General features: G+C 52.5%; 1 protein-coding gene across 1 annotated transcript in view; it reads left to right on the top strand.

The window, feature by feature from the left end:
* PEBP4 (phosphatidylethanolamine binding protein 4) overlaps window positions 1-18,428 on the top strand; it is a 179,763-nt gene that overhangs the window by 11,858 nt on the left and 149,477 nt on the right. Inside the window, exon 4 of the mRNA XM_004591450.4 lies at window positions 7,293-7,419. Coding sequence (XP_004591507.2) covers window positions 7,293-7,419 — 127 coding nt within the window. The remainder of the gene's footprint in view (window positions 1-7,292; window positions 7,420-18,428) is intronic.

The following is an 18,428-nucleotide window of genomic DNA, read 5'->3' as shown; positions in this document are numbered from 1 at the left end:
TTCAATTGATTCATTTCCATTGTGACATTCCTTGAATGCTTGCTTTAAGCTTTATAACAAGTGTTTCGAATTCTGTATCCCCCATTTTCTCGATGTTTTCCTCAGTGGACTCTGGGTTGACAAAGGGTTTTGCTCCTTTGCAAGGGAGCCTTCTGTAATATTGTGCCTTTGTCTCTTCTCTTGGTCATTGTACTTGTGGTTATCAGATTCTTCTCCTTGGGGCAGGTTTCTAAGCTGTGTCACCCTAGGTCTACAGGTTGATTTTACTTATTGCAATTGGTACACGGCTCTTTGTTTGCAGTCACTTGTGCCAATCCCTCCAGCGAGTTCCAGGTCTGGGTTCTTATGTTAGATTTCCACCATGGTCTCCGTAGGCCCAGCTCGTGGCTCACCAGTTTCCACCTGCTGTGGTACTGTGCTGAGGCTGCACCGTTGTCTGTACAACATTTCTCCCACTTCCAGCTGGAGCAGGTCCCAGGATTAGGGAGACACCAGGTGTCCTATATAACTAGGTTATTATTGGTGCTGATCTTGCCGGAACCTGTTGGTTGTTAGGTCTGAGAGCCACACGGACCTATTTCGTCCTGTACAGTGCCGTAGCCGGTATTATTTTCCTTGTGGTGGAGTTCTGGTTGCCGGTGGAGTTAGCTGAATGCCACAGGCGTGTCAGTCGCTGCCACACCACAGCGTGGTGTCTGCTGCTTTCCTGTGTCTGTCAGTCTGCAGGTACCCCGTGCTGTTGTTCTGGCCTCTTCTGTTTCCGGGAATGTGCCCTCTCTGCTGCACACTGGCTGATATTTCTCCGTCTGTTTAAAGGTGTCGTTACCCTCGTCCACCGTCTTGATTCTCCTTTCCTTCTTTCTTTTCTTACTATTTACTTTGTGTTTAAGATTTAAATTTTTTAAACTGTTATTTTTATTTTCCACGACACAGTTTTGTACATTTAGGGATTCTCCCCTCCGCTTTCTCCTCTTCCGTTTTCCCCTCCAACAATTCCCCCCATGGTATCACAATAGTGTAGTCCCTCGGCAACAGTTACAGGCTTAACATTCTGCACCTCATTCTTTTTAACAGCTGCGTAATATACCACGGTGTAGATGTACTGTACCCCTCTTCTGACAGGCATCTTGGTTGTATCGATGCCTTTGCTATCGGGGCTTGTTCTGTTATAAATACAGGCATGCTTGTGCTGTTATAAATACAGGTGACTTTCTCGTAGGCAGATTTCACTTCCTTTGCAAGCAGATTCTGTTTGTGCCTGTTGCAGTTTGGACTTGGCCTGGCTGAGGATCTGGGCTTACGTTGGGTGTGAGGTATTTGATAACCAGGAGTCCTGGAGCAGCTCAGCGGCTTTAGATGAAGCTGTTCTCAGACTGACTTTGGCCTGGAGTCCATGGTGAAAATCACCCTTATCTGTGTTGCAAGCATGCAGAATGTTTCTGGAGAATTCTGACAGGCACAAAGCTCAGAAAAAAAAATTTACATGTTTGAGATTTTTAAAATTATTATTTGAAAGGCAGAGCCACACACACACACACACATACAGAGAATGAAGCTTTTATCTACTGGTTCACTCCCCAAGTGGCTATAATGATCAGGGTTGGGCCAGACCAAACTCAGGAGCCAGGAGCTTCTTGCAGGTCTCCCATGTGGATGACAGGGACCTGATGCTTTCCCAGGTTCATCAGCATGAAGCTGGATCAGAGAGCAGCCAGGGCACAAACTGGTACCCATCTGGCATGCCAGCATCACAGGTGGAGACTTAACTTGCTATACCACAACGCTGGCTCCTCTAAGTTTGCATCTTAAAGTCACCAAACAGGGTTATAATCTAACAGAAGACATATAATTTCAGATTTGGAAAATTCTCGAAGTCAAACAGTCAAGAACAGATGACAAGAACAGTCAAACATGACGAGAACAGGTTCTTACTGTCATGAAATGCAAAAAAAAAAAAACCTACTTCAGAAAATGTTTTTGGATATTAGAGAAATTAATTAGGCAGCAATGGCAGACACTTCCGTAACCCATAGAAACCACAAAAAACTTCCTGAGCCTTGAGGATGCAGCATTTCCATATGGAAGCAATGATATTTTAAATGAAAGCTATAGACATCCACCAATTTCCATGAACTCACTCAAGTCTCATGGAACTGATTCCTGGCTTATTCTCCATTTGTCGTTTTATAGATTTTCTGGTATTGTTGTTTCTCCCAGTTCTGGACAATTTTTATCTCTTCCATTGATCTTAAGGCATTCACAAACTTCATTACTTGAGAACATCTGTTGGAGTCTTCTCCAGGAATCTGATCATAATGTCTTCAGAAAAAAATTAGAACTGCGGATGACCGAAGGCTTCTAGTAGCCATGGCTAAAGTTAGTAAAGCCAGCAATGGACAGGAAAGACAGTTGCGTTTTTTAAAGCTCCTGAAGGCTTCTGTGATGGGAAGGGAGCCCCCAAGAGCTGTGAACGTGCTCTAAGTCTTTCTGTTATCAGTACGGCCCAGTATTAGGAGCTTGTCAGCATTTTATAACCTGACAATGTTTTCCATACTAGTCTGAATTTCCCAATTAGCCATTGCCTCTGCGAGATGAGAGATTCATCCTTTGACATTTCTGGGGACCCAGCTGGATACCCCAAAGTCCAAAAACATTTAGAACTATGATTCTGATAAAGAAGGGCTTAATGCATCTGGTCAAAATAGGATCCCTTGTCATTGTGAAATAATATGTACCCACCCACTTAGCTAGGATGCTCTAATCAGTTATAACCCACATCTCATCATAGTTGTAAAGGGATCAGTTGAGTATTTGAAGTAGATACCCAAACACAATCCAGACTCTTTTCAAGCCACTAGAACTTTACAAAGACAGCAGACAACAAACTGCCAAAGGCCAGTTACCAGAAGACAAAGCCACTAGGAAGGCATCAAGCTGTATATCCACCTGAGCGTTTGAGGTCAACATTTACCGTGTCCAGGCTTTGGACAGTCAGAGGTGGGGAGGGAAAGAGCTTGCAGGATTGACTGCAGAGTCTACAAATAGAATCAGCACTGTAAAAATGGGAAACTATAGACCAGAAATGGTCAAAGGAATCAAAGGAAAAAAAAAAAAAAACAGATTAAAAGGTCAAAACCTCCTGCAAACTCGCCTACCGACAGGAAACCTTGCTGCTTTAACCACGGACCGGTTTCTCATTTAGTCGCTGCATCTTTGATATTGATGCTCAATTTTTAGAAAACCTGGTGATGATATTTTAAAACTTAAGGCCGATCCTGCCACATGCAACATCTTTTAAAATTTGTCCCTTTTTAAACCTTCCGTGACGGGCTCACATCTAGTGTAGCTTAGTTCAACTTTTTGTTGTGTTTCCTTTTCTCCAGACTGGAGCCTTTCAGATCTTCTACCTTAGGACAAAATTTAAAAAATTATTTTATAAACATTGTCCTTTATTTTTTCCCCCAAATACTCCTCAACGCTCTTCACAGGAAAGCATTCTCATGCTAACAACTGCCTTTTTATTCCTCTCTCCCCAAGCTAACCAATTTCTTCTGTCTTGCTCTTGTTCTGTTATAGACTTGGGTTTTTTTTTTACCTAATTTATTCATTTTTAGCAATGACAGATTGCTTATGAAGGCTAAGGTATAGAGCAAGGATTGTCATGATCAAAAGTGAAATTCTTTCGTTCAATCCATGAACATCTCCACTCAGTCCCAAGTCAGATTTATACCTTGATGACCATAAACACCCAACCGAAATGGGTGCAATCCTGCTGGTCAGCGAACCCAGGCACAAACATATTTCGTCTTACCTGGTGATGTTACCAGCTTTTTTATTTAACCATGCAGACACAACACATAGTGTTATAAACATCTAACATGCATTTTGCATATCTCATGGGAGAAAAAAGCAGCACTGTTTCTGTAGCTAGCTGCTTGTCATATCATTCCTGTGAGTCCTGTTCCTTGCTGTCGTTTGCTCCTGGAAATTTATGGGGAGTTACGGCTTCTTTTAAGAGGTCAAGGAGAGGGCCTGACGCAATGGCTCAATGGTGGAATCCTCACCTCACAAGCTCCGGGATCCCACATGGGTACTGAGTTATGCCCAAGCTGTTCCACTTCCCATCCAGCTCTCTGCTTGTGGCCTGGGAAAGCAGTGGAGGGTGGACCAAAGCCTTGGGGACCCTGCATCTGCATGGGAGACCCGGAAGAAGCTCCTGGCTCCTGGCATCAGATTGGTGCAGCACCAGTCATTGTAGCCATTTGGGGAGTGAACCAGCAGATGGAAGATTTTCCTTCTTTCCGTAAATCTGACCTGTATTTCCAGTAAAAATAAATAAGTCTTTTATTTATTTTCTTAAAAAACACCAAGGGACGGTCTGTGGTTGAACTTGCCCCTCCATCCATTCTTCATCTAGCATATACCTGGGCCACGCTGTGCTACCGATTTTTTCTTAGTCAAAGGCCTGTAACTGCGCATTGTGCGATCAGCCCAGATTCTCCCTGGGGGACTCTCAGGTGCTATAGGGACAGTGTTTCCTTTTGGTAAAGATAGAATGAAGCCAAAATGAAAACAACAGAAAGAGCCTAGCAGACAAAACATGTGAGACAGTCCTGGGGCAGGTGTTATGGCAAGTTAAACCACCTCCCTGCAGCATTGGCATCCCACATGGGTACCACTTTCCGTCCCAGTGCCTCCACTAATGCACTTAGATAAGTACTTGGAGGATGGCCTGAATGTTTGGGCCCTTGTGCCCACATGGGAGACCCAGGTAGAGTTCCTGGCTCCTGGCTTCAGCCTGGCTTGATGCTTGTGACCATTTGGAGAGCGAACCAGGAGGCAGAAGATTCTCTCTCTCTCTCCAGCTCTGTCTTTCAAATTAGACAACCCTTACTGGAGCATAGTTGTCCAACTTTTCCAGGTGGGAGCCCTACAACCAGAAAAATAAAACCAAGAGGAACTGAGTCACTAGATGCCATGAAACAGAGACAGAATGGCAGCAAAGAGGGTGTGAAACCCTGACTCCCAGGCCCTCTCAGCTGTGATTGGCATACTAAGAGCACCACAGAGGCCCTACAGCAGGCTGGCATGTTCATAACCTTCCCCAGACAGTGTGAATTGGGAACCCCAGGGGACGCATGAACCACAATCATATCAGATGGCCAGGCGGGGCTGAGTTTGCCTCTTGTTTCCTGTTCCTCAAGCATGCTCTGGTCATGGGGACCGCATCCTTGCAGAGAGAGAAAGGGGCATTTCCCCAGAGCAAAAAGTGGCTCCAGCAGTCACTGGGACTCAGATCTCTCCCCAGAAGGGGGAATCTCCACAGGCAGATGCCCCTCAGGGCCGCTGCTTACCACTCCAGCAGCCAGAACAGGTATGCCTTGACATGCAACCACAGCAGGTGTCCCAGGATTGAAGCCAGGATTGCCGTGGAGGGCAGTCCTGCGTGGTCTCAGACATTAGGGCACTCAAAGTGTGGCTCCTGTCCCTGGTGCTGACTCCAAATAACAAGGGCATGAGTTGACAGTTTAATCTGTTGACATAGGAAGGGGCAGATCTCCAGCCTGGAGTACCATGGCCCTTTCTCCCCCAAAATGGTTATTCATTTGAAGGACAGAGTTACACACACACAGACAGAAAGACACACACACACACACACACACACACAAATCTTCAATCCACTGGTTCACTCTGCAAATGCCCACTGTGGCCAGGGCTGGGCCAAGCCGAAGCCAGGAGCTTCTTCCAGGTCTCCCACATGAGTGCAAGGTCCCCCAGACTTCGAGCCGTCCTCGACTGCTTTCCCAGGCCATAAACAAGGAGCTGGGTGGGAAGTGGAGCAGCTGGAACACGAACCAGTGCCCATGTGGGATGCTGTGCTTAGAGGTGGAGGATTAGCCAGTTGAACCATTATGTCAGGCCCCTAAATGAAATTTTATTTAAAAGATGAGGAAATTACAGAAACATATTTAGGGATAGAGTGGGCAGAGAAGGGAAATGTATTGCATCTTGTGTCCACGGGGAGAGGGTTCCTCTCATTATTGTCGGGCTTCTCATGAGCCTGAGAAAGGGTGTGGCTACATGATATCATCCTCCAGTCCCAGGTGAGGGGAGTACAACCTGGGTACGGGGTCGTTCACCTTCTTCTTAAAAAAAAAAAAGATTTATTTATTTTTATTGGAAAGGCAGATATACAAAGAGAAGGAAAGACACAAAGAGAGATCTTCCACCGGCTGGCTCACTCCCTCAGTGGCCACAACAGCCGGGACTGAGCCAATGTGAAGCTGGGAGCCGGGAGCTTTTTCCGGGTCTCCCATGTAGATACAGGGTCCCTAGGCATCTGGGATGCTGTGCTACCTGATTAACCCAGCCTGGTGGCTGCCTCTACCCATGTGAGAGGGTCCCCCTCTGCCTCACATCCCCTGGCTGCAGGAGGCAGGAGTCATGGCAGAAACAAATCAATTGTCTCTGAACAGGCTGCTGTGCAGATAAGCGAAAGCCCATCCCTTGAACCTCCTTCCAAAGCATGCAGCCCAGAAGGCGTTGCTGTGTAGGGACACCGAGCTGCAGAGGCACTCAGCCAGCTGGCACTGGCTCCTGCGACTGTACCCTTCACCCCCGTGGGACTGCAGCGCCCGCATGCCAGCATTCTGATGCGCCTGGGCTGCCTTGGCTGGGGGCTGGGGGCTCAGCTGCCTTTGTCCACAGCTGGACTCAGCTGTGACTGGATGGCTAGCAGGGAGGGTGGGACTCCTTACTAGCAAGCTGCCTTTGCTCTTGGCTAGACCACAGCAGCAAGGCCCCCCTCCATCCAGAGTGCACCCCCTAATTGAACTCCCAGCAGATCCTCTCTGGGTATCTAGCAGCGCACGGTGAGCAGCTGCAGGTTGATGGATTTTCTGTAAAACAAACAAACAAAAATTCAATGAAGTAGAAAGGCTCATGGAAAGGTGAAATTGAAAGATGCTTATTTCAGTGCAAACGATTGTTGACATGCCTGCGTTTTCTCATGGACCCTTTAAATACCCCTGGCATGCACGGATTTAAGGTGTTTGTTGTTTGTGCTAAAAGAGGCCTTTTATCCCCATTTTCCGTGGACCCTTGAAGTGCCTCGATGTCTTCCTGGAAGGTGAACACTGCTGAGAGCTAACTCCCTGGCTGCTCAGACCCCGCCGATCACGACTCCACTCCTCTCACGGGTTCTATGGGGCAGGCTGATGGGTGCCCCCACTTCTGACAGGAGAGGAGGCTGAGGCCCTGACATGCAGTGACCGCCCCCGCTCTCTCCCCAGGGGCCTTGGCGTTTTCTACCCTGAGCTGGGGAACATTGGCTGCATGTTTATTCCCGACTGCGACAACTTCCGACAGAAGATCACCACCTGGACGGAGCCCATAGTCAAGTTCCCCGGGGCCCTGGACGTGAGTGAGCGGGCTGCGCCGAGGGCAGGGGGGCTGGGTCTCGGTGTCCTCTGAGCCTGCCCATTGGGTGACTGCAGGACCACGTGGGACGGGTCTGATGGTGCCAGATGGCTGTGGCTTCCTTGACCTGACCCCGTGGGATTCAGGAGGGAGCTGGGGGAAGTGGGAGGGTTGTAGATGGGGACACTCTGGGGGTCCAGGACCCTTCCTGCAGCCCTAGACCTAGCTGTGCAGTGGAAGGCAGCCGGCGTGTGTTCTTTGAAGGCAGAGAGGGGCTCCCTCTCAACAAGCAGGGTAGTTCTATGGTCACAGGCTCTGTCCAAGGCTCCATCTTCATGACATCAGCGCACCTACTCTCTCCTCCTCTTCCCAAAGCCATCTAACGTGATACCAACGACAAGAAACCACTCCTTTCATGAAAAGTGATTTAGTGCCTTTCTGTTGGGGGAAGCTTGCTGTAGTCTGGGGGTTCAGGCAGCCTGGGGAAGGTCATGGGAGGGGGTGGGGCAGTGGCTGAGCCCCCCCCCACCCAAGGCATTGGTGATGGAGGCTGACCTTCCTGCTGTGCTTGGGTAAGGGGCTGCCGTCTGCCTGGGTGCAAGGACTGTGACGGGGCTGGAGGGTGGAGATAGAAGGACCGTGGCAATCAGGAAGATCTTTTGCGTTTGCTGTGGTGGGAAGAGGATTTGTTCTCTGGGTACAACTGAGGAGGGCCCTGCTGGCCCCCGATCGGGTCTGGCCACCAATAGCAGAGGCCCAGCCAGGCCCTAGGCTCTGCAGGAGGCAGGCACACATTGGACACAAGTGGAGGGTAATCTTTTCTTTCTCGTTATTAGAATTCTGTCGATTTTTCTAATAAGGTCTGGCCCTTTGTGAGGCCCATGCTAATAAGCTTTGGTGGTTTTCCTGTTGGCGACTGAATGAGCATTCCTTCCTCTGGGGTCTTTGAGATCTCCTCTCTTGCTGCACATGTGTGCGTACCTACACACACACACATGCATGTATGCTGCACACACACGCAGTGCACCTAGGCAACCTGCCTCTGCAATGCATTGTGCATGGGTACATGTACACACAGCAGCCCTCTTCCTGAAGGCCCCTGACCTGTTGGATCACCCCTGAGGACAGCCAAGAGGGGCAGAGACTCAGGGCGGGACCCTGTCCTTGGGGACATGGATGTGCTACCCTCCTCTCAAGGACAAGACTCTGCTTTACCAGGAAATGACTTGTCCTTGGGTTTGGTGCTGGCTGAGTGAGGCGGTGGGGCCAGAGAGTTTTTCACAGTTGGGGGCTGACCCGGTGGTGGTCTTGGAGGGCCTGATCCATTCAGCATGCTGTAGTGCTGCGGCCAGCCACTAGATGGCAGTGGAGACTTTCCCAGGGGTACAGATTGGCTGCCAGTTCTGAACTGATTGCCCTGAGGTTTGGGCAGGTAACACTGCGCTCCCCTAAGTCCTGCACTCAGCCCGTTGGCAAGGCCAGCTGTCTCAGCCCAAGAGGGTGGAGGCGCAGGAAGAGGGCTGGACTGGAACACAGCGATGGTTTAGGGACCCAGAGCTGTGGTCACAAACCACCCGGGAGGAATCAGGTTTTACCAAGGGAAGTTTGTCTGAAGCAGTGGAAAGCAAGAGAAAAAAAAAATTATTCCAGTATTCTATGAACTGTGGTGCGTGTCATGTAGAGAAACCTAACAAACCTGTGAGGAAGCAGGCAAAGCTACAGAAGCCGCCATTCCTGGAGTGCGGCTGTGTGCTGGGCTCCAGGCATGTGTCGATTTACTGAATTCATTTAGTCACACATCGCAGATGGAGGATCTCTATGGCTAGGACCGCTCGTGGCAAACGAGGAAGCCTACTCGAACCTGCTTGAGTCAGAAAAGCAGGGGCGAGCTTATGGGTTGACACAATTGAAAGCTGGGGCCAGGCACTCCAAAACGTGTCTGTCTTTCTCACCCCACTGCCACCCCCGCCTGTGCTGTTCTGTTTGTAAATAGACTGTTCCCTTGAGGGGGCAGAGATGACCCCACTGGCCTCAGATTTGTGTCCAACCCGATTATCCGTGTCAATGGGAACAGACTGAACCTTAACCACCCCTGAAGGCGTCCCAGGCATTGGGCACTGCTTGGTCACAAACAGTGGCGCTGGGCAGTCCTGTTGAATCCACAGGGGCCAAGAGCAGAAGAGGGTGACAGAGAAGCATCAGGGTGCCATTTCTCAGCAAGAGGGGACAGAATGTGTGGTGGCAAAGCCAAGGGCAGTGACCGTGGAGGGAACCAGTCGGGCCAGATGCAGAGTGAGGAAGCCGCAGCCCCAGGTTGCCCCGGCTCTGACACCCTTGCCCTCTGCCGGCACGCTCCCAGCGTGCAGGGAGGACTGCAGTAGGGCAGGCACTGTCCGCAGGATGTCAGATGGGTGTTGCTAGAGATGGAGTGGCTGGGGCCTCCCTGGAGAGAAAGAGAGAGAGAAAGATGAAGGTGGGAGGGAAGGAGGGGAGGAAGGAAGGAGGTAGTGCAGGCTGGGGACAGGCTGGCTGCGTGGTGATCAAAGAGAAGGGAGGCATAGGGTCTGATGGGGGAAAGACAGGGGTTGGAGTCCTGGCTGGGGACAGCACCTGGCTGCTGGGGTAGCAACAGCAGTGTCACCCAAGTCACAATTGCTACGTATGCCAGAAAGCCCTCCCAACCCAGACCCCAGCAAATCCCAAGGCCCTGGCAGGAGGGGTGCTGTGGGCATGTGATGGCACCTGCATGACCACCAAGGATGGTCCCTCCTCCACACCTTGGCCTCCTGCCCCCACCAACACCCTTCCTCCTGCAGGAGGCCTCTGCCCGTGGACTTCTGGGCTCCCCCCACACCTGTCCCAGCTCATCCCGGGCTCACCTTCTGTTTCCTTTTTCTGAGCATGCTAAATGTCCCCTGGCCTCTAAACCGAGGGGCGTAGTTTGTTTTGCTCCTGTCTTGGGTGGAAGTGGATCATGTTTCTTATAGCTGTAGCCCCTTCTAACCCCGAGTCACCCCCAACCCTGCTGGTGTTACAGAACTTCCAGTGAGTGAGTGAATGAGCCGCAGGTGGAAGGAGCGGGTGGGGGAGGGGCTGAGCCACGAACTGCTGTGTAAGCTCAGTGGTGGTAGGGGCGAGGTGACAGAGCCCGGGGTGGGGGCAGCTGGCATAGTTTGTCCTGCGCTCTTTGTGGGGGAGGGAGGGAAGGGATGGAGCTCCCAAGACGTGCTGAAGGAGGAGCAAGCCCCCACCCGGTGAAGAAGAACAAGCTGGACTCCTGCAGGAGCGAGCAAAGTGTTTCTTGGTGGGCTGGGCGCGTTGCTTTAGTGAGAAGGAACAGAAGGCTGGCCGCGTCCTCTGTCCACTTCTTCGGGCTTGGGCTCAGCTCATGTTCTTCTGGGATGGGTCGGTGTGTCCCGGGTCCCACTTGGGTCTGCGTGTGGCGACAGTGGCAGCAGCCATGGCTCACCTGCCACCCATGGAAGGCCTGGTGCTCCTGAGGCCCACGCAGGTGGAGGGGTCAGCTCCAGGCCTCCTGCTTGTCCCGCACCCCTCAAAAGTGGGGGCCACCGAGGCCACACAATGATGAGGCTAGCAGGAGGCAGGGCTGCCAGCCCCCGTACAGACACATGGTCTGGCACGTGTCCCAGGCTGGTGTGGGGGAGTAGGGGATGTTTGAGGGGGTCCAGTCTAAAGAGCCTCGGCTCAGGAGACTGTAGTTGTACAGGCTGGCTGGTGTTGGGGGTGGGACACAGTTCTTTCAACAAATGCTACTGCGTGCGTGGGTGCCAGGCACCATGTCGTGCTGTAGATTCCAAGACGGGAGAGGCTTCACACAGCTCCCCTTTGCCGGGTGGGGAGACACGAAGGGGTCTGTGTGTATGTGTGTTGTAAGGTGGCACCCACGGGTGAGGGGACAGTGGTGTGGAGAGGCTCAGGATGGTTGAGGCCTCGCTGGAAAGATCTAGAAAGCATTGGGGGACATGGGGTGGGAGCAGTGTCGCCATGGGCTGTTTAGACCCTCTGAACATGAGCTAGCAGCAGGCAGGAGAAGACAAGGATGGAGCCAGGTATGAGCATGAGCCATGGTGTGGGCCCGGGAGATGAGGAGGACGGGGTGACTGTAGGGCCGTTATGGGACAGTCCCTGTGACCATGGCACGGCCGTGATGGGCAGGTGGGTGAAGGAGGGGAGGGCTCGGTGGATCATTTAATCACAAAAGATAGTTCAGGCTGTCGGACAGGATGTGCTTGACCAGCTGGGAAAGAGCCCCAGGGTGCTGCCCTTGACAATGGAGGTCAGGCAGGTGGGTCGTGTCCCTGTGACCCCACCAAAGGTGGGCAGTACCCGGAGTCGAAGGTCCAGTGCAGTGTCTGGCTACAGTAGTCACTTAGCAGAAGCAGAGAGGGGATGGCGAGGGGCACATGCTCTAGGGACCCCAGATGGAGTGAGGAGAAGCCGTCTTTCCCACTTTGCCGGGAAGGTAGAGCCACGCCTGGAGGCCTGGAACCCTCAAGTCCACCTGCTGCGCGTAACTCTCCTGGCAGGAGAACAAGTTGGAAACCACCATTTCCCAGCTCCCCAGGCTGCAATGAGAACAGCTGACACCAGGGGGAGACACATGACCATCAGCCTGCCCCCTCCACACCTCCCAGAGAGCCAGCCCTGTGGCCTTGGCCCTGGGTGCAGGAAGGCTTTGCAAACGTGGCGGAGACCTGTTGGGTGATGGCAGAATCAGAAGGTCCCCGATTTGGGACGGGCGGAGGCCTTCTCTCTCTCTCTGTCTTCCTCTCTCTCCCTCTCCCCTTGCTGCTTGTGGAAATGCACACAGCCTGGAGCACGAGGCTGTGGGGCAGGCACCACCAACTCCCAGTGCCCGCTAATGAGTTCCACTTGGCAGCCAAGGAGGCACCAGCGCCTGGAGGCTGGCACGGGGAATGCCTTCCACAGCACACCCTGGGGGTGCTGACAGTGCCCTCCTGGAGCGGCCTTGCTCAACTTGCCCGCCAGAGGGGGCGCGTCTGCCAAACGACCACCTGGAGTTGAGATCCAAGCGCTGCCTGGAGCTGCCTGGGCAGGGTCCTGACCTCCCTTCCTTCTGTGCTTCCTTCCTTTTCAAGCAGGTGAAATGCCCAGCTCCTCAGCAAGAGCCAGGGGGTCCCCTCTTCAGGCCCAGGTTTGCAGGGCCGTCACCGCTGGGCACTTGCGGCTCTCAGACACAGGCTTCTTTCATCTTGGCTTCTGGGAACCACCTCCTCCCCACCCCCCAAGTTCTAACTTTTCTTGTGCCTAACTTCTCAGGCTCCTTTGCTCATCCATTGTCTCTTCTCCTGTGTGTGTGTGTGTTGGGGGGTGTTTCATCCTAGTTGTAACTTTCAGTATCTGTGCAGCACCCCCATACCTGTTCCTGTGTCCTGTAGCTCCCCCGACTCCCATCTGCTGGGCAAGAGCAGATCCAGCTTCCAGAAGCACAGAGGGACACCCGGGCGCCATCCAGGAAGTCACACACTAGGAAAACACATCCAGAGGCAGCTGATTCTCTCCCCCGCTGCCACACACGACCAGGGCCACCACCTGGGACCCGGATTAGCACGACAGCCTGCTACCTGGCCTCTCCTCCTGCCCCCAGACACCCGGCAGTCAGGGTGAGCTTGTAACCTGCAGGTGCGATCCTTTCACACTTCTGCCCCCAGTCCTTTCGCTGGGGTCCACGTTTGGGTCTAATACGTTTAGTCCCTAGGTTCTTGCCCCTTACTTAACAAGGATTTTAAGCTCAGGCCCTGACACAGCTTACGAAAGCGGTAAAGTTCATTCAGGAAGCGGTAAGGGTCACAGACCATGTTCAGGGAGAGTGGGCCAGGAAGGGAAAGGGTAAGACAATTGGCTTCTTTCAGTTCTCCAAGTCCCTTTGTAGAGAACAAGCGAGTGTGTCAGAGACCAAGAGAACCAACCCCTCCTCAGCCTGGGCTTCTAAGGGACTTGAAAGGGGAGTGGTTACACAGTACCACCACCCACACCCTCAGATCCCAGGTAACGATGGGTAAGTGTCTTTTGACTCCCTGACGGGCGGCAGAGTTTACACGGTCAGGGGAAGTGTAACTTCCAACGCCGTGACCCTGAACTAGCTGCCTGCCTAACTCCACATCATTTCCACCTGTCCTGATCGCCCAGGGGCTGACTGCTCCTCACCGCTCTGGCTTTACTCCCTGCCTTGCTCACTGGGTTCCAGACATCCTCATGTCTGTCCTTCAGGTCCACTTCCAGCTCACACCTGCTCCAGGAGACCCGCGGAGCTCTGACTTTGTGTGTACCATCTGCCCCCTCCGGAGCTCCAGCAGGGGCAGGAGCCTCCCTTGGGTTTGTTCTTCGGTGCATCCCAAGCTGGAGGCAGGGGGCAGGGAGGGCATCTCAGCCACGTGGCAGGCATATAACAAGTATTTGTCAAATGAACATGGTGAGATGAAAAGTCACTGGAGTTCTTGGCCCCAGAAGCATTCAATAGTAGGTGGTGACGGTGATGGATGACCTAAACCACCTGATGACCATGGGAGCCTAGACACGGGACAGTGGAGGCAAGGCAATTGTTCATGCTCACAGGATCCAAAAGCTTGTTGAGTGTTTTTAGGAGTCAGAGAAGAAGGGGAGGGTGAAATGGCTAAGGATGCCTGGTCTACAAGGTGGGCAGCAGACCATGCAGACAGTGGGCGCTTGGCAGGCAAACAGATGCGTGAATGCAGCCTTGGCCCCTCAGCAGGTACCAGGCCAGCCTAGGAGAGCTGACCCAGCAGCCAAATGAGAAGTCTCAGAGCTGGATTGAAACCATGACGGGGAAGACAGCGAAGACATACAGGGCCAGACACAGGGTGCTGCCCACAGCATTCTCTTCCTGGATGGTGGCCCAAGGCAACCGCTGTCCTGCCTGGTATTTTCTGGCAGGACGGACCTGTGGTGTGGAGTTAGACTGATGAGCAGGCCCACCTGCCTGGGCAACAGAAGCCCCCACAGCCCTGGTTCCTCCCCTTCATCCCGTCATCTCTACTTTATGAAAACCTGGAGTGTGGTGACCAGCAATGGCAGCTGAAGCACCTGTGGCTCCTCTTCCTGCAGAGACACACACACAGATGGTTTAGGTTCTTCTCAACTTTGGAGCCTTTGATTTCTTTAAAAAAAAAAAAGAAAATTATTTATTTTTATTGGAAAGTAAGATACACAGAAAGAGAGAAAGGAAGATCTTCCATCTGCTGGTTCTGGTCACTCCCCCCAAGTGGCCTCAGTGGTTAGAGCTGAGCCGATCCGATCTGATGTCAGGAGCCAGGAGCTTCTTCCGGGTCTCACGCGGGTGCAGGGTTCCAAGGCTTTGGGCCGTCCTCGACTGCTTTCCCAGGCCACAAGCAGGGAGCTGGATGGGAAGCAGGGCGGTCAGAACATGAACTGGTGCCCATATGGGATCCTAGTGCATGCAAGGCAAGGACTTTAGCCACTAGGTTACCACACTGGGCCCGGAGCCCTTGATTTCTAATGAGCTATGACTGCAGCTGCTTGCCAGCTCTCCATCTAGTTAGCGCTTCCTGTCCTCACCTCGGATGGTGAAGTGTGTGCCTCTTCCAGTGTGTAATCCTCCTGCTCCCCACCAGGGGGCAGGTGAGGTCTCTATGCCTCCTTGGCAGTCAGTTCCTACCTGGCCAAACAGGCTCCTGCCTCAGGAAACCCAAGTGGCCCGAGAGCACTCCAGGGCAAGCCAAACCCACAGAGCCGCAACAAGTTCACAAGAGATCTGAGGCATGGAAACCAGACAACAGAATCAGAAAGCATAAGGACAGGTGTGTGCTGGAACCCTGTTTCAAACCTGTGCCCCTGGGGGAAAAAGGGTGCCGGAAACAAAAGTGAAATCTGATGACAAAGCAAGCCATGCATGCGCCAGGAACCTGTGAGTGGCTATTATGTGTACCTACCAGGGGCTCTTCTGAGCTGGAAGAGAAAGGGTGTGTGCCCCATAGGAAGCACCAAATGGGCTGGTGGCACCGCAGGGAGCAGCCACACCGCCATGCCCGCGCGAGGCATGCAATTTTTACAAATGGTGCAGTCTTTATATAAGGCCCACCAAATGACATTTTGTATTCCCATTTTTAACTTTGAGATTAATGTGTTTGAAATGCAGAGTGAGAGAGATAGGAAAACACACACACATACACACACACAGGAGAGAGAGAGGAGACATCTTCCATGCGATGGTTCACTCTAGATGGCTACGACAGCCATGGGCAGGTCAGGCAGACGCCTGGAGCCTGGCACTCCATCTGAGTGTTCCACACGAGTGGCAGGTTTCAAGCAGTTGGGCCACCTTCCACCGCCTTCCCAGGCACGTTAGCAGGGAGCTGGGCTGAAGGCAGAGCAGCCTCCGGGACTGGAGCTGGGATCCTGGCACTGGGAGGCAGGCGGCTGTGCGATCCGGGAGGATGCCCCTTGCGGCTGCACAGGCCTAGAGCGTGCCATGCCGATGCGAAGCCAAGTCGTCACCATGTCCCAACTGTCATCTTACTCCTGGGCATTTATCTTAACTTGACAACTTCATCAGAGGCATACACAAAAATTTGTATGAAAGAATGCTTATAATGGGCCCGGCGGCGTGGCCTAGCGGCTAAAGTCCTCGCCTTGAACGTGCCAGGATCCCATGTGGGTGCCAGTTCGTGTCCCGGCAGCTCCACTTCCCATCCAGCTCCCTGCTTGTGGCCTGGGAAAGCAGTCGAGGACGGCCCAATGCATTGGGACACTGCACCCGCGTGGGAGACCTGGAAGAGGTTCCTGGTTCCCGGCATCGGATCAGCGCGTACCGGCTGTTGCGGCTCACTTGGGGAGTGAAACATCGGATGGAAGATCTTCCTCTCTGTCTCTCCTGCTCTCTGTATATCTGACTTTGTAATAAAATAAATAAATCTTAGAAAGAATGCTTATTGTCCTGTTATTTAAAGTAGCAGAGTGGGGGGAGGGAAGGAGAAAATCAACTAAATACTGCACGCACCCCATCCATATGAAGAAGTGCCACACACGGCTATTAAAAAAATCGCATTGTCAACGACTACTTAAAGCAAGCAGAAAGTCTCACACTGTATTTGTGAATGAAGGAAACCAAATGATAAAACTGTAGTTCTTGTTTTTGGAAATGATATCTTTTTATGCATGCAAAAATGAAAAGCTAGCCAAGCAGAGAATCTATCGAAACGTTAGCATTGGATCACCTTGAGGGGTGGGACTACAGTGCAGTTTTTATTTTCTCCTTTGCCCTTGCCTTTCATTTCTATATGTTTGCCAATGAATGCGTATTGCTTTAATAATGAGGGGGGAAATGCTATTTAAGGGGGGGGGGGGCGGTGAGAGGAGTGAACGCTGAGAGGAAAAGGCTGTAGCTACCCAAATGGTCTGAGTGCTTGTTGCTGTGGAAACCGTAACTTTGCATTGCCCAACTTTTTGTGAATTACTTTCCTGCTATGTGGAGTGAATGCTTGTACTGGATTCAGCCTGGCCCAGGCGTGGTCAAGGGGTCCGACCCAGGACGCCCTCCCCACACACTCTGCCTTTGATTGTGCTACAGATCCCTGGACACGAGCTGCACCCCTGTTTCTGTCTCTGCATGGGGCTCCCACCCCCCACCCCCCACACTGCATGTCAGCGGCTCAGCCTGCATGTAATGTCAGGATCGGCAGCAGTGCTGGGAGGTGGGGGCAGGTGGCTTTGTCCATGCGAGAGAGTGTGTGTGTGTGTGTGTGTGTACAAACACGGGGACAGGTCACTGTAGACATCAGAACGGATGTCTGACTGGTACCCCAAGTCCTCCGCGTGGGCTCCAGGACAGCTGCACCTGCACAGAAGGCATGTCCCAGGGGACAACCTCTTGGAATCTGAGGCCACTGGAGGCCAGGCTCCAGGTGAGGACAGCCCAGGCACCTTTTGCGTTCCCATGTTCCCACGCCTGTTCTCAGAACATGAGCCTAGCCAGCACCTCTCGCTGCCATTTGCAGATCCTGCTCTGAGCTCAGGGTGTGGAGAACGGGTTGATTTATAGATCGAGGCAGCCACAAGTTGGAATTTTAAAAAGCAATGTGTCCTTTGAGCAGGAGCCCGGGCGGGGGGCTTTGCAGGCTGTCTGCTTTTTGTCCCCGGGGGACCAGATGGAACTTGTTTTTCTGTGTACTTGGGGTGGGGGTGGGGGGTGTTTAACCCTTTGTGCGCCTCTTCCCCTGCAGCCCCATTCAGGAATCAGGCAGCTGCCTCCCGCATGAGGAGTTAGGGATGAGGGGCCAGGCGGCTGAGCTTCAGCCACGTTTCTTGGAAACGCCTCGGCTTCCCTCTCGTGCGCTGCCTTTGCCCGAGGATCTTGTTTTATTTAGCACACACACTGGCATGTGCCAGACACTGCTCTCGGCACCGGAGCAGGATTAGCCCATGTGCTGTCACTGTCATCGCTCCCCGCTCCCCTGTTGAGGACTCAACGTGTCCATGCTCCCACAAGCCAATGGGTGGTGAAGCCAGGGCTGGAAAGGCTGGTCGTCTGGCTCCCAAATTTGTGTGCTTTCTGTTAAATGATGATAAAATTTGAGTTATTTATGTGAAAGGCGCAGAGATACAGAGTGTGCGTGTGTCTGTAGAGAGAGGGAGAGAGATCTCCTGTCCTCTGGTTTACGCCACAAATTCTTGCGACAGAGGCTGGCACCCTGGTGTACCAGGCTGAGCCTCCGCCTGTGGCGCCAGCATCCCATCTGCACGTCAGTACGGGTCCCGGCTACTCCACTTCCAATCCTGCTCTCTGCTAATGAACCTCGGAAAGCATCAGAAGATGGCTCAAGCCGTTGGGCCCTACAGCCATGTGGGAGATCCAGGAGAAGCTCCTGGCTTCAGACTGGCCCAGTTTTGGCTGTTGCAGCCATTTGGGGAGGGAATTAGTGGATAGAAGATCTCTTTCAGCCTCTCCTTCTTTCTGTGTGACTCCGCTTTTCAAATAATAATAATAAAAA

This window comes from Ochotona princeps, chromosome 32, assembly GCF_030435755.1.
Source record: "Ochotona princeps isolate mOchPri1 chromosome 32, mOchPri1.hap1, whole genome shotgun sequence".
NCBI classification, from domain to species: Eukaryota; Metazoa; Chordata; class Mammalia; order Lagomorpha; family Ochotonidae; genus Ochotona; species Ochotona princeps.
The sequence above is the reverse complement of the archived record's forward strand: the minus strand, read 5'-3'. Positions and strand labels throughout refer to the sequence as shown.